The sequence below is a fragment of the Bos indicus genome, chromosome 7, assembly GCF_029378745.1.
Source record: "Bos indicus isolate NIAB-ARS_2022 breed Sahiwal x Tharparkar chromosome 7, NIAB-ARS_B.indTharparkar_mat_pri_1.0, whole genome shotgun sequence".
NCBI classification, from domain to species: domain Eukaryota; kingdom Metazoa; phylum Chordata; class Mammalia; order Artiodactyla; family Bovidae; genus Bos; species Bos indicus.
In genome coordinates, this window is record NC_091766.1 from 51,494,870 (window position 1) to 51,516,483 (window position 21,614).

The 21,614-nt window shown below is 44.2% G+C and overlaps 2 protein-coding genes across 6 annotated transcripts; one reads left to right on the forward strand and one right to left on the reverse strand.

The window, feature by feature from the left end:
• Nucleotides 1-83: 83 nt before the first annotated feature.
• HARS1 (histidyl-tRNA synthetase 1) lies at nucleotides 84-13,269 on the reverse strand. 2 transcript variants are annotated; one of them, XM_019965061.2, is made up of 13 exons: nucleotides 13,110-13,269; nucleotides 12,748-12,837; nucleotides 7,096-7,215; nucleotides 5,521-5,616; nucleotides 4,773-4,898; nucleotides 4,044-4,151; nucleotides 3,797-3,895; nucleotides 3,476-3,569; nucleotides 3,171-3,298; nucleotides 2,832-3,074; nucleotides 1,171-1,287; nucleotides 836-982; nucleotides 84-513 (listed from the first exon to the last, which is right to left on the reverse strand). In XM_019965061.2, exons 1-13 carry the CDS (start codon nucleotides 13,197-13,199, stop codon nucleotides 442-444), a joined length of 1,530 nt encoding a protein of 509 aa, XP_019820620.1. In that variant the 5' UTR covers nucleotides 13,200-13,269; the 3' UTR covers nucleotides 84-441. The 2 variants fall into 2 exon arrangements, with proteins under 2 accessions (XP_019820620.1, XP_019820619.1); XM_019965060.2 differs by having other exon boundaries at nucleotides 84-650.
• Nucleotides 13,270-13,337: 68 nt separating this feature from the next.
• On the forward strand, nucleotides 13,338-20,369 carry HARS2 (histidyl-tRNA synthetase 2, mitochondrial). 4 transcript variants are annotated; one of them, XM_070793711.1, is made up of 13 exons: nucleotides 13,338-13,646; nucleotides 15,018-15,092; nucleotides 15,478-15,597; nucleotides 15,719-15,814; nucleotides 16,635-16,760; nucleotides 16,862-16,969; nucleotides 17,226-17,324; nucleotides 17,615-17,708; nucleotides 18,039-18,166; nucleotides 18,259-18,501; nucleotides 18,656-18,772; nucleotides 19,001-19,147; nucleotides 19,564-20,369. In XM_070793711.1, the coding sequence occupies exons 1-13, from the start codon at nucleotides 13,539-13,541 to the stop codon at nucleotides 19,621-19,623; spliced, it is 1,521 nt and encodes a 506-aa protein (XP_070649812.1). In that variant the 5' UTR covers nucleotides 13,338-13,538; the 3' UTR covers nucleotides 19,624-20,369. The 4 variants fall into 4 exon arrangements, with proteins under 4 accessions (XP_070649812.1, XP_070649814.1, XP_019820625.1 ...); XM_070793713.1 differs by having other exon boundaries at nucleotides 19,001-19,088; XM_070793714.1 differs by lacking the exon at nucleotides 13,338-13,646 and adding an exon at nucleotides 13,718-13,737.
• Nucleotides 20,370-21,614: the final 1,245 nt, after the last annotated feature.

Here is a 21,614-nt window from a genome sequence, read left to right on the forward strand (position 1 = left end):
CTACCGCTGAAGTGGTCGCAGTGGGAGACCCAGACTCTGACCAGGAAGGCAGGGCTAGGCGGCAGGCAGTGACACAGACAGGCTCCAGTGGTTGAGGCATTTTATTGGACCTTCCAAGGCTGGTTGTGGGGAGCGTTCCCTCTACCCGGTTGTAGGGCTCTGCAGAAGAGACCATCTTGGGCCAGGTCCCTGTAGCCCAGGGACACAGGCAGGACTACTAAGCCCTCAGAGCCATATGGATAAATGGTATAGTACCTGACCATTTTTGTCTGTGATTACAAATAAAATAATCATAATAAAAATAAAAAAGTCTCTGTTCTGACCACTTTTCAGGTCTTCCTGTTGGGACAGAAATGTGCAAAGCTGTTGAAGTAGGTATGCAGAGTCTTATCTTAGCCTTAAATAGTGTGAGTCCCACTTTCTTCTGATAGTTTGCTCAACTCAGCAGATGCAAAGCGGCTGGCTTGTTCTCCTTTTGATTTCCTCCACAAGGTCTTCTCTTCGGACGTCCACCTGGCCAGGAAGGAAGGACAAGGTGGTATGAGCATCTTGTGTTCCACTGCTGAGCGCCCATGTCTTCTTCTAGTCATCAGGCCTGGCTCCGCTGGGAGCAGGAACCCAGTCAAACACGTCAGGGGAGACAGTGCTTCCTAGGGAAGCCAGAGAGACACAGGGTATGTGGGGATGGAGACCATAAGCATAGTATCATGCTACCCCCTCAGTCCTTTAGGGGGCTACTACGAATGCCAGGCTTTTGCTTAGGTCTTGAATGGGCCGCTGCATTGAGAAATGGCATTCATTCCGTGTCCCTCCCCCTTCCTGCCCACCTACTTACCTCTTCCCTGCTGGCCACTGAGCGCAGCTTGATGACCCCATCCTTGAGCTCTTGCTCACCAATGATGGCCACCAGTGGGATGCCTGTCTCCTCACAGTACTGCAGCTGATTCAGTAACTTGGGGTTCTTTTTGTAGAGCAGTTCTGCCTGCGGGGGACCAGGGAAGAAAAAAAGCTGGCTTCTGCAATCCTCAGGGACAACCTTCTTGGGGCCCCTCGCTCTGATCTTCACCCCAAGAAATCATAGGAATGGCAGGGCCATTATGGATAAGCTTTTATTTCGTGTGTGTTCAGCATTCCCAAATCTGCTGCCACCGGGGGGCTTGCCTCCTCTACCTTGATCCCAGCATCCCATAACTCTGAGATGAGCTTCAGTCTCTCTTCCAGCAGCTTCTTCTGTGCAGATGCCACAAGCACCTGTGTCTCTGTGGTCCGTACCTTCTCCTCCAAGGCCTAGAAAAGAGTTAAGAAAGAGCTGAGCTAACCTTTACAACACCTTCAGTGAGCAAACAGAGCAGGCTCTTGTCAGTATTCTGAGAGCAGGCCCCAACTCCATCAGGGCAGGCTAGTCTTTTCTCATCTAGCAATTGGGCAAAAATTAGCTCTTAGAAGAATAAGAAATGAACTGAGTGGCTTATGCATGACTTCCCAGAATAAATAATGGAGGGTAAAGGTAGCTTTTAAAGGAAATGGCAACCCACTCCAGTATTCTTGCCTGGAAAATTCCATGGACTGTGGAGTCTGGCGGGCTACACTCCATGGGATCACAAAGAGTTGGACACAACTGAGTGACTGAGCACACACAAAGGTAGCTTATGTACAGTTTATGAACAAGCTTATCTCCATCTACTATCTTGTGGATCCATCATAAGGAAGTGATATTCTGCATTCACACAGGCAATCCAATCACCCCTAGCAGTTCTAGCACTGACAGTCAAGAGACTGTCTCTTACTCTAAAGCCATAGGAGGGGTGTGGATGGAGGGGAGAAGAATGCTGCTGCTGCCTGTTACTTTTTATGGAAAACTATTTCTATTGTTCTTACAATATAAGCTGCCCGTTGGAACTTCAATTGGAAAACAGTGACCTCAAGAAAAGGATGGGAGCAGTGGGAAGGTTACCCAAGAACAGTAGCAACAGAAGTGGGCCTGAGGCCACGAAGGGCTTTCCTCACATTACTGTAGGTGCTGGAGAGTCAAGATAGCCATCTCAAGGATCCCAGAGCCTCAGATACATGCTTCCCACTTAGAGATAGTATCAGAGTGACTGGGAGCAAGACTGGAGTTAGACTGCCTGCATTCAAATTCTGACTGTGCCACTTAAACCTTTGGCAAATTATTTTATCTATAATCTTCAGTTTCCTTGTCTGAAAAATGTCAATAATAAAAGTAGCTACCTTCTTGGGCTTCCCTCATAGCTGTTGGTAAAGAATCTGCCTGTAATGCAGGAGACCTGGGTTTGATTCCTGGGTTGGGAAGATCTCCTGGAGACGGAAATGGCAACCCACTCCAGTATTCTTGCCTGGAGAATCCCATGGCCAGAGGAGCCTGGGAGGCCACAGTCCATAGGGTCACAAGAGTCAGACATGACTTCGCGACTAAACTACTACTACTACTACCCTCAGAAGGCTGTTTAAGAAGTTTTTTAGACAGTGCATGAAAAGCATGAAGCACAGTGCCCAAGCACAGAGGAGTAAAATATTAAGTGTTCTGTATTATGAGAAAGATCCAGGTCTTTAGATATATTGGCCTGGATTTCTGACAGCTCTGAGCAAAGTAGGGACCCAGAGCAAAGGATTTTGTGAAGAAAGAATGATTAAAGATCCATCAAGCTGGCCTATATTAGGGTGAGAGTCTAAAGGACAGCAACTGTCTTCTCCCTTTCTTTGCAAAGATGCTTCTTGACCAGTGCAGTACTACTTCCTCCTTAGAGATCAAAGAAGATAGCTCAGGTGCCACCAACTATCCAGAATTTCCTCCACCCAGCCCCAAGCCCTACCTCCAGCCTCTGCTCCACGATGGAAAAGATCCGCTCTACTCCAATGCTGAGCCCCACACAGGGCACCTTGCGCCCTTTGGGATCAAACATGCCCACCAGCCCATCATAGCGCCCTCCAGCAGCCACGCTGCCCACACCCAGGGGTTCTTCCCCTGCTCGGGCTGGGGGCTGTAGCAGCACTGCCTCATAGATCACGCCGGTATAGTAGTCCAGTCCTCGAGCAAGGCTCAGGTCGAAGGAGATCTGGGGGGAGAAGAATATGGTCAATATCAGACGAGGCTCAAGGGCCGGCCTTCAGCCCCAGAGCTCAGCTGAGGCTTCCATCCCAACCTGACTCACCTTGTCAGCAATGCCAAACAAGGTCAGATACTCAAATAGCAGCTTCAGGTCTCCCAGGCCCTCGAGGGCCTGCTTGTTCTGGGACAGTTTAGGATCCTGGAGCAGCTGTTCCACCAGGGATACTCCACCTGGGGAGACAGATCTGTGAACTAGACTGACAAGAAGAAAAAGATACATGTATGCATACACACTCACACACTCCTCTCTCTCTCTTTCTCCTATGCATGTACACATACAAAAAGGAATTTCAGCTTTAGCGTGAGGGCAGTGGGATGGCTGCTCGGGAGGCAGGCTTTGTTTCTCACCGTGTTGCTGGACGTAGTCCCCAATGCGGTCAGCCACCTCAGGTGCCAGGCCCTTCTCTCCTACCATCTCATTCTTTACTTCCTCCCAGGACACCTGGGCAGACACATACGGGTCAGGGAACCCTGGACAGCTTCCCCAGGGCAGAGCAAGTATAAGCCCTCTTCAGGGGGTGTCTTGAGCAGAAGCTGCCTGTCAACGTATATCCTGGAGCTACTCTTCCTCTGTGGGCATAGAGGCAGGGCCCTCTCTCTCCTAATCTTTTCCATATCTCAGGGCAAGGTTGGACCTGGGAAAAGAACAGTCAAGTGTTTGGTGGTTACCTTGTCCAGCTTGTCCACAGAGGAGCAGATGGTGCGGAACTTGCTATCTGGAACACCACAGATGGCAAACATCCCATCTAAGATGCGCCGATCATTCACCTACAGTGATTCAAGGCACGTAAGGAATCTCTTTACATGGCCCTTTACAGTGCTGGATGCTTACGCTCCTGTTGCCTCTGAACCAGGACCTTCCCCTGGGAGAGGCCAGGCCCAGCTTTGCCCCCCCGCAGCTCCACTCAGCTCTGACCTTGACCAGGAAGTCGCCAATCTGGAGTGAACTCAGGATCTCACACATGATCTTCAGGCACTCTGCATCAGGAAGCATGGGGTCAAACTGCCCAGCAATGTCAAAATCCTGTGGGGAGAGGCGTAGTTAGGGGTCCTCAAGGGCCTTGAGGGAGGGCTCCTGGGAGCTCTACTTTCCATGAAGGAGGCCTTACTGCATTCACATGCAGGCCACATTCTTCATTTTCTGTCTGACTGTCAGCCCAGAGGAAAACCCCAGCCTTCCTGGGTCTCTTTACCAGGCCTGGTTTTCTTCCCATCTACTGGGCTATTCCTTTCAATATTTGTCCTTATTTCCTTCCACTGTTGTCGGGGGAGTTACCTGGCCTCAGTCATTTTCTCTCTTCATTTAGAAGCTCTGCCACCAGTCTGGATGACAGTACCTCAAATCCAATTTCCTCATCCTTTGCTGTCATCCTATCACTGTGATTTAATATAAAGAGCACTGGACCAAGACTTCTGGTCCTAACTTTGCCTTTCTTATCCCTATAGTCTCTTCATCTTCCTGAGCCTCAAGTTTACTCATATGTAAAATGAGGAGAATAACCCCTGTATTGCATGTGAAAATACTAAAGAAATCTTAGGGTTAGCATTATCTGGGGCATCTAGTTTGTTTAGGACACCATGAGTACTCAATAGGTTCTACTAGCTTGAGGGACTCCTGCCTTACCCAGCCTGCCCGCATACTCACACATTGGTAGAATTCCCGATATCGGCCTCGGGTCATGGCTGGGTTATCCCGCCGATATACTTTTGCTATGTGGTAGCGTTTAATGTTGGTCAGTTTATTCATTGCCAAGTATCGAGCAAAAGGAACCTAATGACAAAGTTAAGAAGAATGGCCCACTTATCACAGTCTGGAAGTTGATGATTCTCACCAAGCTGGGGTCTAACCCCACCCCTAAAACTACCACTTGTAAGATTAACAGCATTTCTGAACATCAGCAAGAATCAACTCTGTTACCACAGGGGCAGCTGAAGTCTCAAAAAATATTAAGGCTCTTTTCTTTTGGGGCCGTGGTAAGCACAGCAGAGGGGTGGGCGGATTGACCGGGGAGCAGAAAGGAGGCCCTATTCAGCGATGTCTAAGCAGATGATTCTCTGACATAGCTTGGAGATAAAGGAAACAGGCTTTTGGTCAATTAAGGAGAACACCATCCATTAGACAGGACAAGGGAGATGTATTCTGAAGCCAGGGGATTGCTGCCAGAGTCAGAACTGGACCCTGACATAAAGCTGAGATCTCACTCAGGATTTCAGAAGTCTTCTAAGGCTAGCTATGCTCTGTTTAGCCAAAGTCCAGTTCCTGCTTTAGAGAAAGAATTTCCCTGGCTGCAAGATTATATTTGATCCCAACTATGTCTAGCTGCCCTCAAACCTGAGGCTGGAAAAAGCCCCAGCCCAGTGAGGGCCAATCCATCCAAAGTTTAAAAAGATACAGTGAGGTCATATCGAAGAGAGAGCAGCTCCCCACCCTGGTCCTTCAAGTCATAGATAAGCTTAGAGTCTTCTCCATACTTTCCAGTCAGTGTTTCCTGGAGAAAAAGAAATGTGATCACAAAGATAAATTTAAAAATTTAAAAGGAAGTTTTAAAAACAAAACCCATTATAATGATGACTGATTTCAACTTACATTTCCTCTAAAATTCATATATTGAACCCCCAGTCACCTCAGATTAGGGCTCTATTGGGGGACAGGGTCTTTAAAGAAATAACTAAGCTAAAATGAGGTCATTAGGGTGAATCCTAATCCAATAAAACTCATCTCCTTATAAAAAGGAAATCTGGACACAGAGGAGGGAAGATGATGTGAAGACACAAGGAAAAGACACCGTCTAAAAGCCAAGGAGAGAGACCAGGAACAGATCCTTCCCTCATGACCCTTAGAAGGAGCCAACAGCTTATCTTGGACTTCCAGCTTCCTGGCAATACATTTCTGTTGTTTAAGCCACCTAGTCTATGGTATTTTGTTATGGCAGCACTTGCAAAACTAATCTAGGTAGAAATAGAAATGAGTACAACCATTTGATGCAGAAATTCTATCTCCGTGAATTTGTCCTGTAGATAAATGCCCACTAGCACCCGACATTGTTCTAAGCCCTGTGTCTCCATCCATGAACAAAGGCAGTCCATGCCCTCTTGGATCTTCTGAAGTAATGACAGGAGACAGGCAGTACATTAATGCAAGGAAACAAATTAACAGATAATTTCTGATAGTGATAGCTGCTTTAATGGAAATAAAATAGGTTGATATGCTAGATAAGGGTTCCTTTAGAAAAGGCATTGGAGAGGATTATTTGAGGAATGGCTTTTTAATTAAGATATGAAATGAAAATCTGTCATGTCTAATTTAGCCTGAAATTAAAGTCATGCAAAGAGCTAGGGGAAAAAGGGAGCTCAGGAAGAGGGAAGAGCAAGAACAAAGGCCCTATGATATGCACATTTAGTATGTTCCAGGAACAGAAAAAAAGACCATGGTAGCAAAGTGGACAAGGGGAAGAATAGCATGAGATGAGAAGAGAAAGGTGGGCAGTTGCCACATCATGTAGGGCCTTGTAAGCCCGAGTAAAGAGCTTAGATTTTATTATAAATGCACTGGGAGCCAGTGGGTTTTAAGCAGGGAGTGATGCAAAGAACTGCTCTTTAATAGACTAGAAACCACCTCAAGATCCATCAATAGGAGACTTGGTTGCGTATTTATCCTTTATACATTTGATCTGCTTGTATCTAGGAAACATCTTGGGTACAGGTGACACAGAATTCAGGGTAGTCTGGAGCCATAACAGCTTCCACTGCTGAGAAGGGCTCTCTTTTGGAAGCTGCTGGCTGCAACCAAGGTAAATAAAAAGCAGGCCCTCTCCCTCTATGCCAGTCCCATTCCCCTTCTCATGGAGAAAATACCAAGCTTTGTCTGCAATAAGAGAGAGGCCTTTGGGCCTCACTCCCCTGCCACCCTCTTTGTTGTTGGTATTCCCATTCTTCCACCACATAATTTCTCCTCATCTGTCTCTCACCTTTAGTTCAAATACAGGTGTATCAATCACTTCTGCACCATGGCGCTTGAAGCAGCTGATGATTACATCAAACACCTTCTCTCGAACTGCCATCTGCCGGGGACTATAATCTCTTGTGCCCTTGGAGTCAAAATCAGCCAGAGAACCAAGGATGCAGTTTAAAAATAAAGAACAATACAGTCTAGAAATATACAAGTATGACTTCAATGATGATGAATGAAAACTCTGTCCCAAACTTAGATTTCCCTACAGGTCAGGGAGTTGTAAAACAGGTGCAAACAATTCCCTATTAACTACCACACCCATTAGCTCTCACCTTTCTAAATTTTGACCCATCTTTTACTTTGGTTCTATCTGCCAGAATTCTTGGAACTCTGTTCTCTAATTTTCCTAAACTCATTTTCTGGGATAACAAAACATTTCCCTGCCTAACAGAAAACATCTACCTGATGACAGGCAATATAAGCAACTCAAACTGGCTTAACTCATTGAATTCCAAATTTTACAAGTAATATTCTCTCCCAGCATACCTTAAAAAAAAATCCTATGGAGAAGGAAATGGCAACCCACTCCAATACTCTTGCCTGGAAAATCCCATGGACAGAGGAGCCTGGTGGGCTACAGTCCACGGGGTCGCAAAGAGTCAGACACAACTGAGCGATGTAAAAAAAAAAAAAAAAAAATCCTAGTGAATACTATTTACCTTTAATTTGTTTCTGATAGCCCTATGACATGGACTGACTAAATGAATTAGAACATGTTGAGACGTTAAATCATTATTTAAGGCCACTCAGCAGGTTCATGGCAGCCAGTACTAGAACTCTGTTCTTTCAGGTCAGAACTTCTAGTTTGGGCTTTTATATGCTACTCACAAGTAGGACCGCTTTATATTCCTACTATTTACTCAGGACTCCAAAGTTGATTATTCCTATCAATATTTATCATGTTTGAAATTAAAACTGCAAACATTTAAAAATATTAATTCACTTAACAAAAAAGAAAATCCATTACATGTTAACATAAATAACATTTTAGGAAAACGTAACTACTTTCCAAAACAAAAAGATTTGGTGAGAAGAGTGGCAATGATTTACATTTTTGCAAAGCTTTAATGTCTGGATTAACAGAAGTCAGCTTTATTCTCATATATGCTTTTTGCATTCAATTCTGTAGTGATATGTTGTTCTGGTTGAGTATATAAAGAAAATCTAGCCTTAAAGAGATGTATAATTATAAAAGGAGGAATATCTGAATAAACTTTTCAGCTAACTTTAGTTCTTTCAGTTCAGTTCAGTTCAGTTGCTCAGTCGTGTCCGACTCTTTGCAACCCCATGAATCGCAGCACACCAGGCCTCCCTGTCCATCACCAACTCCCGGAGTTCACTCAGACTCACGTCCATCGAGCCAGTGATGCCATCCAGCCATCTCATCCTCTGTCGACCCCTTCTTCTCCTGCCCCCAATCCCTCCCAGCATCAGAGTCTTTTCCAATGAGCTAACTCTTCTCATGAGGTGGCCAAAGTACTGGAGTTTCAGCTTCAGCATCATTCCCTCCAAAGTAATCCCAGGGCTGATCTCCTTCAGAATGGACTGGTTGGATCTCCTTGCAGTCCAAGGGACTCTCAAGAGTCTTCTCCAACACCACAGTTCAAAAGCATCAATTCTTCAGCGCTCAGCCTTCTTCACAGTCCAACTCTCACATCCATACATGACCACTAGAAAAACCATAGCCTTGACTAGATGGACCTTTGTTGGCAAAGTAATGTCTTTGCTTTTCAATATGCTATCTAGGTTGGTCATAACTTTCCTTCCAAGGAGTAAGTGTCTTTTAATTTCATGGCTGCAGTCACCATCTGCAGTGATTTTGGAGCCCCAAAAAATAAAGTCTGACACTGTTTCCACATCTATTTCCCATGAAATGATGGGACCGGATGCCATGATCTTTGTTTTCTGAATGTTGAGCTTTAAGCCAACTTTTTCACTCTCCACTTTCACTTAGATATTCTTAAACTACACCAAAATCTGATTAGGGAAAGCTTCTTAAGGATTGGTTACAATGTGGAATCTAAAACTACATCGATGAACTTTTTACACTGTCACATTAAAATCCATTATAAGGAAAAAAAAAAAAAAATAAAATAAAATCCATTATAAGGAACACAGAATTCATAGACAGAAAGTAGAACACTACTTACCAAGGGATGGTAGAATGGGGTATCACTACCCCATTTAATGGGTAAAGAATTTTAGTTTGGTATGGTAAAAAAAGTTCTGGAGGATGAACAGTGGTGATAGTCACACAACAATATCAATGTACTTAATGCCACTGAACTGTACACCTAAAAATGGCTGAAATGGCAAATTTTATGTTATCTATATTTTACTACAATTTAAAAGGATCTGTTACTCTATCTTGTACTTGGAATGGCTGTTTTACCCAGGCATGATTTTATAACATCATGCATTGGTCATTTAGAAAATATTGGTTTTTTGATAACAGTTATATAGATATTCCAAATGTTGATATGCTTCATTATACAATATCAGAAAATCCTATTTGTTCATGTCACCATGCTGCTACTGCTGCTAAGTCGCTTCAGTCGTGTCCGACTCTGTGCGACCCCATAGATGGCAGCCCACCAGGCTCCCCCGTCCCTGGGATTCTCAAGGCAAGAACACTGGAGTGGGTTGCCATTTCCTTCTCCAATGCATGAAAGTGAAAAGTGAAAGTAAAGTCGCTCAGTTGTGTCCAACTCTTCGCAACCCCATGGACTGCAGCCTTCTAAGGCTCCTCTGTCCATGGGATTTTCCAGGCAAGAGTACTGGAGTGGGGTGCCATTGCCTTCTCCTCATGTCACCATAGATCTCATCAAAAAAGTTTTAAGTGTTGGGAAGCTGTCAGGCTCATGGTGGAAAATAACAAGTTCTAACTTTCTCTTGAACACCTGAATTTTATTTTACTGGCAACACATACTGTTGAATGTTTCCCTTGAGGTGTCAAGGTTTACTTTATTCATTTTTGTTAAAAGATCTGCCAGATATCCAGATCTTTAACACAATAGTTTTATCTTTCAGTTTTTCTTTCAAATACAAAAGGTTTTCCATGAAGAAAGCAGCTAGTTCAGCTTATAATTCATACATGGCACCAAGTATTTTTTCTATTTTGGGATGCAGCAGAAGTGCTTTATGCGTGCTTCCCATTACATCATGTAGAATATTAAAAAAGTGTACTCAAGGGTCAATAATCAATAAAATTAATAATTTTTACTGTTTTATCAAGGACATTCTTAAGTAAAACTGAATTTTTTTCCCCTGTGAGTTTCTGAAAGTAAAGAACATAAAGTGGCTGTTAGTACAGCTCCATGCCAGCATCTTGATTTGTGCTAAGACACCAGCAGTTCTACACACCAGTGCTTTTGCACCTTCATTGCAAATGAAATGAGGGCATGTAACATTATGAAAATAATTTTGACCAGGAAGGTCCCTTGAAAGAGTCCTTTCCCTGTAATATTGAGTTTTTTGTTAACTAAGAATCACACGTCAAGAAATGTATTTCAACAAACTACAGTAGATATTAACTCTTCACTATATTCACCTTTTCTTTTAACATTATATTATGGAAATTTTCAAACACACATTATAGAGAATAGTACACTGAACCACCAGGTATCTACCAACCCGCTTAAACAACTATCAACATCTGCTATTTTTTGACTAAGCCCCATCATTTTTTCCTGCAGTATTTTAAATTAAAAATCCTAGATGTACTTTCATCTACAAATATTTCAGTATGATTTTCTAACATACAAAGATTAAAAAACAAAGCAGTGTAATACCTTTCTTACAACCAACACAACTTAAGATCAGCCCACCTAACAGCAACCCTTTAGATAGTGCCCAAACCATGTTTATTACTCCCAATTGTTGCAGTCATATCTTTTTATGCTTGGCTTGTTTGAATCAGATTCTAAATAACTTCATGCCTTGTACTGGGTTGATGTGTCTCATGTCTATTTAATCTGCAACAATTTTCTTTTTTTTAAATTGTCCTTTCTTGTTGAGGAAATTGAGTCATTTTTCTGAAAGAATTTTTCTTATTCTAGATTTGGTTAACAGTAAACTCAATGTGGTCATTTAACATGTGTTCCTCCATTTCCCATATTTCTAGTAAACTGGTGGTTAGATCTGAAGACTGATTAGATTCAGGTTCAGTTGTTCTTGGCAAGAACACTTCATAGGTGGTGCTGTGTACTTCTTATTGCATCACATCTGGTGGAATATAATATCTGGTTGTCCTACTTTTAGCAATGCTAAGATTGATCATAGGGTTTAGGTGAGGCCAGCCTGATCTATCAATAAATCCCCATTAATCTTTTCACCCAATAGTTTGAATAGCTATTGATGGTTACTGCCTTGGGTTTTTACACTGTCTTTTTAATGTCTGAAATGAGTTACATGTAGAAAATAATAGCTCAATGATTTTAGGAGCCCAAAGAATTACTCTTAAAAGGTGACATCTCAACATAAGGAAGACAAATCATCTCCTACTGCGGAAGTAAATTTCATATACATTCACTGAATACCTATTTAGTCCCAGGCACCTAGTTTCAGCCTCTCAGGTTAAATCAACCATGTGAATAATGAAAGGTCAGCAATAAATGCAATAACAGAATATTTATGAAGTGCCAAGGTACCTAGATGATGGGTAAGTAGTCTGGTTTATAGAACTCACAGAAAGTGTCACCTGAACTGAAATCATGGAGGCTGAGTTAGCAACTTCATTCCACTCCACTGTCCTTCTCTATTTGATTCCAGACATAAAGTCTTTTTCTAGTTCTTGGGTAGTACCAAGAGTCTTTCTTGCTTCAGGATTTCCCTACCCTGCCTGGACCTATCTTCCTCACATTCTTCACCTGGCTGTCTCCCACTCATCTACAGATCAACTGGTCTATTACTTCCTCAGACTCTGCAGTTCTCCCTTATTTTTCTCAGAGAATCCTTTCTATTTCTTTACATAACTTAACACAACTTGTATTACATATCCACGTGTGGGATTATTTTTCTTCCCAAGTCTGTTTCCATTGTAGGATGTAAGCTCTGTGTGTGTGTGTGTGTGTGTTTAGTCGCTAAGTCGTGTGCAGCTCTTGCGAACCCATGGACTGTAGCCCACCAGGTTCCTCTGTCCATGGGATTTCCAATGCAAAAATACTGGAGTGGGTTCCCATTTCCTTCTCCAGGTTATCTTCCCCACCCAGGGATGGAACCCGTGTCTCTTGCATTGCAGATAAATTCTTTTATCACTGATCCACCAGGGGAGCCCAAGCTCTCTGAGGGCAGGCTATATTGTTCACCATGGTAAACTCACTGTTTTGTACACTGCTAGGAACACAGTAAGCACTCAGTAAATATTTACTGAATGAAAAGAGGAGTAGACTCCCCTAAGCAACCAGCTGGCCTAGTTTCTTTCATCACTTTGTCATCCCAGAATGACTCAGATAGAGTCCAGTTCAGCCTGGCGCCAAGAGCAACTTGCTGTATCCTCTGCAACATTTCAGATCCTCCTCAGTGATCTGGTTCAGGGGGGCAGGCATATGCGTCCTTGTGAGTGGAATTAGGGACCCTCTAGGAGGCTCCCTAAAGGCATAATATTTACCTTGGGGGTTTTGAGCACAAACTTCGGTTTTCCTTCATCAGGGCCCAGCTGTGCCTTCAGTTTCAGTAGTTTTGCCACCTCCTCCTCGATCTGTGGAGGGAAAGTAGGCGCTGGACTACCACATCTGCCACTCCCTCCCGCTCCCGCTATTCATTCAGTATCCCTCCCTCATCAGGATGTGGGGCATATCTTTCTCCTAGCTTTGCTTCTCCCAAATCCTACCCCAACTACCTCCCCACTCAGCCCGTCGTGCTATTTACCAGTCGAGTCCCTTCTTCCAGATCCCTATCCTCTATGCAGACCACCCCCGCTCTGTCCTCGCTGGCCTCATTTTGTCCTCTCTTCCGCCGCCTGGGTCGCACCTGCTCCGCGCTGGCCTTCTGCTGCTTAAGGCCCCGCACACGCTCTCCCTGAACTCGCACCAGATCCTCCAGCGCCGCACGATCAGCCATACTTGCTGCTGACTGGAACTGACTGCTGGCTAGATAGGCTGCGGTGGCCACAGCCTCGACTCGGAGGACTTCCGGATATCGAGTAGTTGGCCCATACGCCTAGAGAGCCACCGCCCAATAAAAAGTTACTTCCGACTCCTACCGGAAGTGCGGGGGCCGGGCGGGAGCCGGAGAGGAGTGGAGTTAGTGTGCTAGGTTTGAGAAGTTGTAGACCCACTTATCTCATCTTTGGTGCTCGGTTTCGCCTCCACAGCGTCCTGTAACCCTTTCTGGGGTCCTGTCTGCCTCATTCTTAGGTCCTTTGCCTCTTGTTCCGGAAGTCCTGCTTCCTGCCGCAAGATGCCCCAGCTTGGACTCCTACCTGGGAGAGCCTGGACTGTGTTGCTTGGCCTGCTCCGGCCGCCGCCCGGTGCTCTGTGCATCAGGGCAGTCCGTTCTCACAGTCAGGTGAGCCAGACTGAGATAGCTCTGGTCTGTCGGGGCAGGATCTCCAGATCTGAAAGCATGGACTCTCAGCCTGTACTCCCGCCGTATTACAGTCGGTATTTAGTGAGTGCCCTCGATGTACCGACACAGAGTTAAGGCCTTTTAGGATGCTTTATTATTTAATCATCAAAGCAATCTTGAGAGGTTGGGGTTATATTTCCATTTTATAGTTGAGGAAGCGGAGGCTGCAAGGTTAAATGACGTGTGGCTACGTAGTAAGGGAGCATTTAAGTACAGGTCCACAATCCCTTATCTGAACCTTTTGGGCTCAAACACATAAAAAAATTTTTTTAAGCAAAGAATGTGAACATAACCACTTACGACTATAAGTAAAATGAGTTCACGTTAGAATTTACCTCAAAATGAATCTCCCTCATCCCAGTTTGTAGTTTTCAAAGATTATGGATTCTTAGGAGGGGCTGTGGGCTTCACTGCCCTGCCTTGGAGGACAGAATCAGCCAAAGTATGAACTACACCCTCTATATTTCTGGAAGGGTGTATAGTCTGCTGGTAGTAAAATCACAGATTCTGTTTTACCTTGGGAAAGACACTGTTGACTTCCTAGTAGATGCTTTGTGTTATGTCCAACAGGGTGCATATCTTTTGTTATTTGCAGACACAGCATTCTATTAATCTTTTTTTTTTTTTAATCCTTTCCTGTTTGTTCCACAGGCATTGTTCTCTGTTCTTGGAAGAAAAAGAATGGGCTGTTCTTGGGCTGGTTCTCTTCTGTCTTCAAGTTATTTTTTCCCTATCTCTAAGCCTAATGACCATTGCTATCTTATTAACAATTTTTATTTTTTGCTCTTTGAGTGGAGACTGAGAACTGGAGATCATACTAGTCCCTACTCCTAGATGGTCAGTGGTGGTAGTCTTGGGTTTCTTTGCGCCTTCATTGTTTCTGGGTGGTTAAACTTTTCCATATATTTGAAAACTCCAAATATGGTGAGGAAGCTTATATAGTAAACACCTGATCTTCTGTGTATCACATATATAGCTGGGTTTTTGGAAGTGTGCTGAGATTAGGATAGATAGCGTAGTGTTAAGAGTTCGTATTGCTCAGGACCAAAAGTATTTGCAGGTTGGTGGTGCACAGGGCCAGAGATACCACAGTCCTGGCCAGTATTTGGTTGCGCTAAGTCTTAGTTGCAGCATGCAAGATCTTTTAGTTGTGGCATGGGAACTGCCATTTGCAGCATGTGGGATCGAGGGGACCAGGGATCAAACCCAGCCCCCCTTGCATTGGGAGTGTGGAGCCTTAGCTGCTGGACCACCAGGGAAGTTCCTTTGGCCAGTATGAGAGAAACTGTATCTCACATTTTTTTCTGCCAGGTTGCAGAGGCACTGATTGCATCCCAACTGAAACCTCATCAAGAGAAGTCAAATTTTACTATCAAGACCCCAAAGGTAATACCCTGTACCGCACCCTGTCCATTAGAGTGCCTTAGAGTTCTGCCCTCTGCTTCCCTTCCCAACCACTTTTAATGTTTTTATTTGTTTTGGCCATACTCTGTGTCTTACAATGCAGAATCTTAGTTCCCTGACTAGGGGTTGAACCCATATCCTAAACACAGAGTCCTAACCACTGGACCCCCAGGGAATTCCCTACTTTTAACATTTTTTTAAACTAATTGTAAAAAAGTCTTTACTATTCTGGAGGTACTGGGTGGGGCTCATAGTCATCTGAACCCAAAGTGATTTCAACTCCATACCTTAGATTGTAGATATAGTTTAACTCTTTGTCTTAAATGGACTTGATTTTGTTTTCACTCTGGCTTCTTTTGATTTCTAGGGTACCAGAGATCTTAGTCCCCAGCAGATGGTGGTGAGGGAGAAAATTCTTGATGTGGTTGTTAGCTGCTTTAAACGTCATGGAGCAAAGGGGTTGGATACCCCGGCATTTGAACTAAAGGTAAGAGGAGAAAAAAGTACAGGAACCCCATTTCTTCACCTGCCTTATTTCCCAAAGGGCTTCTAGCCTATGTTCTGGAGTTTTCCTTTTAACCATGGCACTTTCTGTTTGACCTCTGTAGGAAATACTTACTGAGAAGTATGGAGAGGACTCTGGACTCATCTATGATCTGAAGGATCAGGGCGGAGAGCTGTTGTCATTGCGCTATGACCTTACTGTATCCTGAGTTCTGGAGGCTTCCCTCTTTCAAACTCAGAGGGCAACTCTGACTAACCAGAAAAGAGTGGCTTTGGGATCCTATAGTCTTGTTGGCAGCAGTCTTTACTTCTAGTTTCTTCCAGAAGGCAATTCTGCCAGCACAGCCTGTCCTAGTGCCCTATCATTTAAGTTTATAGTTTGTTAGGTGACCTTCCCTGGTGGTTCAGTGGTAAGACTCATGCAGGGGGTACAGGTTTGATCCCTGGTTGGGGAACTGAGATTCCCCCATGCCATGCAGCACAGCCAAAAAAAAAAAAATAGTATGTCAGCATCCCTGGGGGAAGCTTGCCGAAATACAAATTCTTGACCTCTAGCCGCTGATGTTCTTAATTCTGTAGCTGGAGTGGGAGTTAGCAATCTGCATTTTAAACAGGTACTTGGGAATTAGGATGTAGGTGGTCCTTGAGCATTTGAAGAAAAATTGACTTAGAAATTGTAGACAAATCCAGGTTCTGAAGCTTGACTCTTCTAAGACAGTCAAGAATTGATCTGAGTGGGAGGGAATGCCCAGACTTGAAGTTCTTGGGTCATTTCTAGCTCTGTTTCCACTGCTTTTTACAGAACTTACAGTCTTGCTAGCTGGGATTCCTTCATTTGACACTATTTAACATATATTGATTGCTAAGCCATGGGTATAGTAAGAAAGGAGACAAAGAAGGTCCTTGTTCTGATTCTGGTGGGTGAGATCTGATTGATAGAGCCCCAGTCCTCCCTAATGTCTTTCCACTGGGCCTAAACTTTGTATGCAGTATCGTTCTTCCTTAACCTATTTATGTAAGGTCCCTTTTGCTCGTTATCTGGCCATGAATAAAGTGAAGAAGATGAAACGCTATCATGTTGGAAAAGTGTGGCGGCGGGAGAGCCCAACCATAGTCCAAGGCCGCTACCGGGAGTTCTACCAGTGTGTAAGAGACCTGATGGAGGCAGCATGGTTTGATAGTTCTGGGGGCCACAACTGGGGAACTGGCTGCTCAGTAATTTTTTTCTGTCTTTTTTTTTGCTGCAGGATTTTGACATTGCTGGTCAATTTGACCCTATGATCCCTGATGCAGAATGTTTGAAGATCATGTGTGAAATCCTTAGTGGATTGCACCTGGGGGATTTTCTCATTAAGGTGAGGCCAGAGCTGAGGACTGAGAAGCGAAGTCTGGATTTGGCCTAATGCTGTCTCAACTGTCTCAAGACATAGGTGACACCAGCCATTGAGGCTACTAGGATTTTCTTTGTACAGGTGTTGCATTTCATATCTATATCTATATAATCATTCTGTGAAACTTCTGTCCCTTTTGAGTCAGGAGAGTTGGGACTGCCATTGTTTTGATGGAGAGGTCATTGACAAGGCATTTGGGTTGCTTCCATTGAGTTCACAGGTCAGTGACCGACGGATTTTGGATGGGATATTTGCTGTCTGTGGTGTTCCTGAAAGCAAGTTCCATGCCATTTGCTCCTCGGTAGACAAACTAGATAAGGTAATGAAGAAGACATGCTTCAGTAGACCCTGCCTTCAAACCTATACCCTTAGAGGAGATTGTGGCCAGAAGTGAGTTATTTCTGGGAGGAAAGTAAGGGGACATTCTGAAACAAGACCTGAATTTTGCTGTGCAGTGGTGATTATCGCTAGATTTCCTAAGCTGCCTCTAACTGTGCTGAGTATAGTGTTAGCTACTTGTGACATACCTAATGAATGAAACAAGATGTCCTTTTCCATTTAGAGGAAGAGGGATCTTGGGGCTAGCTTAATGTTTGGATGTTTGTGCAGATATCTTGGAAAGATGTGAGACATGAGATGGTGGTAAAGAAAGGCCTGGCTCCTGAAGTGGCTGATCGAATTGGAGATTATGTCCAATGTCATGGTAAGAACCACTGTTTTTATTTTAGAGGTACGTGATAGAACCAGAGTAAGGGTGATCCGTGTATAACTTCTACCTCTGAAACAGCTCCTTTCCATAAATGTGCTAGGTTCCAGAGCCTGGTTTGAATTTAATAACCTTTTTACTTACTATAACCAGTTATGTCAAAGATGGAGGTAGATGAGGGAAGTCTGGTCAGATGTGATCAGGATGTTTCTTTTTTTTTTTTAAAGAATATGAGGAGGACTAGTTGGAGTACATTAGGGTTAAATTTGAATGAAACACATCTGGGTGTATAGCAGAGACCTTATTTCTCCCCACATGTCTCCCCAGGTGGGATATCCTTGGTGGAGCAAATGTTCCAGGATCCCAGACTATCCCAGAACAAGCAGGCCCTAGAGGGGTTGGGAGACCTGAAGCTGCTGTTTGAATACCTGACTTTATTTGGAGTTGCTGAAAAGGTTAGCTGAGTAGGGAGTTGACCTCTTGCTGTGTCTAGGGCTCTTACGATCCTGAGTCTTGTGTGACATTGACTGTAACTTTGTCTCTGCAGGTCTCCTTTGACCTGAGCTTGGCTCGAGGCCTGGACTACTATACAGGAGTGATCTATGAAGCAGTGCTGCTACAGACCCCAGTGCATGCTGAGGAGGAGCCCCTGAATATGGGCAGTGTGGCTGCTGGTGGTCGCTATGATGGGCTGGTGGGCATGTTTGACCCCAGAGGCCACAAGGTGCCATGTGTGGGGCTCAGCATTGGGGTAGAGCGAATCTTCTCCATTGTGGAGCAGAGGATAAAGGTAGGTCCTTGGTGGGGTTAGAGTGGGGCTGCATACCTTAAAAACTCATGTTTCTGGAGGTGCAGTTGGACTGTTTTTTGATGATTGTTTTTGTTTTTTTGAAATATTGGTGCAAAAGTTTTTATTAGTTTACTTTCTCTCTCTCTTTTACTAGACTTTTGGTGAGAAGATACGGACCACAGAGACCCAAGTGTTTGTGGCCACACCACAGAAGAACTTTCTTCAAGAACGGTTGAAGCTAATTGCAGAGCTTTGGGATGCTGGGATCAAGGTATAAAGGAGCTAATATCTACACCATCTAGGTATATGTAGAATTCATGCACCAGGCCCACTTCTAGCTTATACCTAGGGTGGAACTCAAGAGCTTTCTAGTATTCACTGGAGTATCTTCTTAGGGTACAAGTAGGCTAGCTACTTACTTTTTAGATATGTTTGCTCCTGGGATTTCAGTGGTATACTTAACTTCTAAATCCCCTATTCTTAACTTCACCCTGTTTAGGCAGAGCTGATGTATAAGAACAACCCTAAACTACTACCCCAACTGCACTACTGTGAGAACATGGGAATTCCACTGGTGGTCATTATTGGTGAGCAAGAACTGAAGGAAGGGGTCATCAAGCTCCGTTCAGTGGCCAGCAGGGAGGAGGTGAGTCAGGCCAGCCAGAAATAGAAGGGACCAAGTGTTTCTACCTTTCTTAGATTCTTTGAGAAATATGTATATTTTAGCTGTGGAAGTATCTCCAGGGTTAATAGTGATAGAGGTGAATGAGGCTCCATCCTGGGCAACCATTATAGCTGATGATTGGCTGGATGGGCAAAAAGACAAGTGAAATCTCCATGGGTATTTCAAGATTAATCAACAAAACAGACATAGATTAGGTATTTGAATCACTTTAGTCTTGAGGGGAAACATTCTCCAGGTCAGGTTGAAGCACGTACTCCTCCCTACTGGTTGCCCAAGTAGTGGGAGCAGTTGCAGAGTTAAATGAATCCAGAAAAGCAGAGGCTAAGAAACTAGTATCACTCTCTAGTTTGTCACGTGAGGGTTCTCTTATGTTTCAGGTGGCCATTAAACGGGAAAATCTAGTGGCTGAAATTCAGAAACGACTGTCTGAATCTTGATCATTACCTGAATGCCATCTGCTGATCTTTGTAAAAAAAGTTTCACCTAGGACTGACTTCGTAATGGACTTCACACCTGCTGGCCAGAATTTGTGACAAGTGTGTCTGGATCCTTCATCCTTTCTGGGTACAGAACTGTAGAATGCCCTGAGGACCCCTAGGTTAGTGTGAGCAGCTGTGCATGGGCACAGATGGCTGGTATGTAAAAGAGATATGCTGTAACTGCCAAGGCAAATGGCAGATTTGAAATGCCGTTGAACGCTACCAACAATGTGCTGAGATGGTTGCTGTCAGCAAGTCTCTTGGAAAGTCACCTCAGGTTGAGAGGATTCTGAACCATTGAGATAAAAAGTCAAATATTTAGCCTTCCACTATGGCTTCTGGAAAGTTTGTCCAAAACCTAGTCATGGGCTGTCCAGGGAGTTTTGGGGAGACAGCAAGGAGGGGAAATGACCGCTTTCTGTTTTGTTTGAGAACAGAGATGCTATCCTAAGGGCATTGCACTGCCCATACTGATGTGGCATCTCTCTAGCCCATCCACTTTTAATAATAACAGAGTGAGCCTGTTTGTTTAATAATCTTGAATGTTGAACTTAATAGGTGACCTGACAAGATGGAGATATGTTTTTGGAGCCCATTACCTGTGCCGGAATCACTTCTCTGACTTCCATGTCCTGCCATGGAGGTAGCTGTTCTTGAAGAGGTTGTATAATATATTAAATAAAATTTAAATGGAGTATGAGTAATTCGTTATCAAGGGGTTGGTTTGCATAGGCCATAGAAAATGCTTGAGTGTACACTGGAGGATTCTGTGAACTAGGAGTAATCTCCCTGGGGTGATGCTTGTGTATTGAGTGAAGGGAGTGACCACAGTTCCCCCTTCCCCCAACTTAGAGATAAAGTCACACCACTGCATCAGTGTCTATAGTGAGACATCTGCTAGAGTTGTTCTCGGGAGTGTTGCTGATACCCACCTTCCCAAGTCCAATCATGTTGAAATTGTGCCCTTTGGAGTTGGTGATGGACAGGGAAGCCTGGCGTGCTGCAATTCATGGGGTTGCAAAGAGTCGGACACGACTGAGTGACTGAACTGAACTGAAACTGATGGATTGAATGACCCTAATGTACTCAGGTGGAGGAAAAATGAATGAACCAAAGGGTGCTAGCGTTGCTTCAAGATAAACAGACAAATTGCAAAAAGCGCTTTGTGTTTGTGTGTTGGGAAGGCTGCAACCTTTACAATTAAGTGCTCTGAGCCTGTATCCTTAGTGCTTGCGGTGAATCACTAAAGTGAAGCATTTGAGACCCTATAACAGCAATTACTCATTGGAAGATAAGTTATCACCAACCTAGAGAGCATATTGAAAAGCAGAGACATTAGTTTGCCAACAAAGGTCCGTCTAGTCAAGGCTATGGTTTTTCCAGTGGTCATGTTTGGATGTGAGAGTTGGACTGTGAAGAAAGCTGAGCGCCGAAGAATTGATGCTTTTGAACTGTGGTGTTGGAGAAGACTCTTGAGAGTCCCTTGGACTGCAAGGAGATCCAACCAGTCCATTCTAAAGGAGATCAGCCCTGGGATTTCTTTGGAAGGAATGATGCTAAAGCTGAAACTCCAGTACTTTGGCCACCTCATGCGAAGAGTTAACTCATTGGAAAAGACTCTGATGCTGGGAGGGATTGGGGGCAGGAGGAGAAGGGGTCGACAGAGGATGAGATGGCTGGATGGCATCACCGGCTCGATGGACGTGAGTCTGAGTGAACTCCGGGAGTTGGTGATGGGCAGGGAGGCCTGGTGTGCTGCGATTCATGGGGTCGCAAAGAGTCGGACACGACTGAGCGACTGAACTGAACTGAACAGCGCTTCAGCCTTAAATGTTTGGAAACTCCTGGAATGCACGCAAATTTATTAGAGTAGATCAGAGAGCATTGATCTGAACTTATTTTCCTCTTGTTAAGACGAGTTGAATCTGCCTGTTTTGAAAGCCAGGGCG

What these genes read in the sequence shown, in the direction of transcription:
- HARS1 (XM_019965060.2), bottom strand. Translation starts at nt 13,199, where the DNA reads ATGGCTGATCGTGCGGCGCTGGAGGATCTGGTGCGAGTTCAGGGAGAG. An exon ending in CTGTGGACAAGCTGGACAAG is followed by an intron (nt 3,570 to 3,796) that starts GTAACCACCAAA and finishes GTGTCTGCCCAG; the next exon opens with GTGTCCTGGGAGGAAGTAAA. An exon ending in TCGTGGAGCAGAGGCTGGAG is followed by an intron (nt 1,288 to 2,831) that starts GTAGGGCTTGGG and finishes ACTCTTTTCTAG; the next exon opens with GCCTTGGAGGAGAAGGTACG.
- HARS2 (XM_070793711.1), top strand. Translation starts at nt 13,539, where the DNA reads ATGCCCCAGCTTGGACTCCTACCTGGGAGAGCCTGGACTGTGTTGCTT. An exon ending in CAGTCCGTTCTCACAGTCAG is followed by an intron (nt 13,647 to 15,017) that starts GTGAGCCAGACT and finishes TTTTTCTGCCAG; the next exon opens with GTTGCAGAGGCACTGATTGC. An exon ending in TTACTATCAAGACCCCAAAG is followed by an intron (nt 15,093 to 15,477) that starts GTAATACCCTGT and finishes TTTGATTTCTAG; the next exon opens with GGTACCAGAGATCTTAGTCC.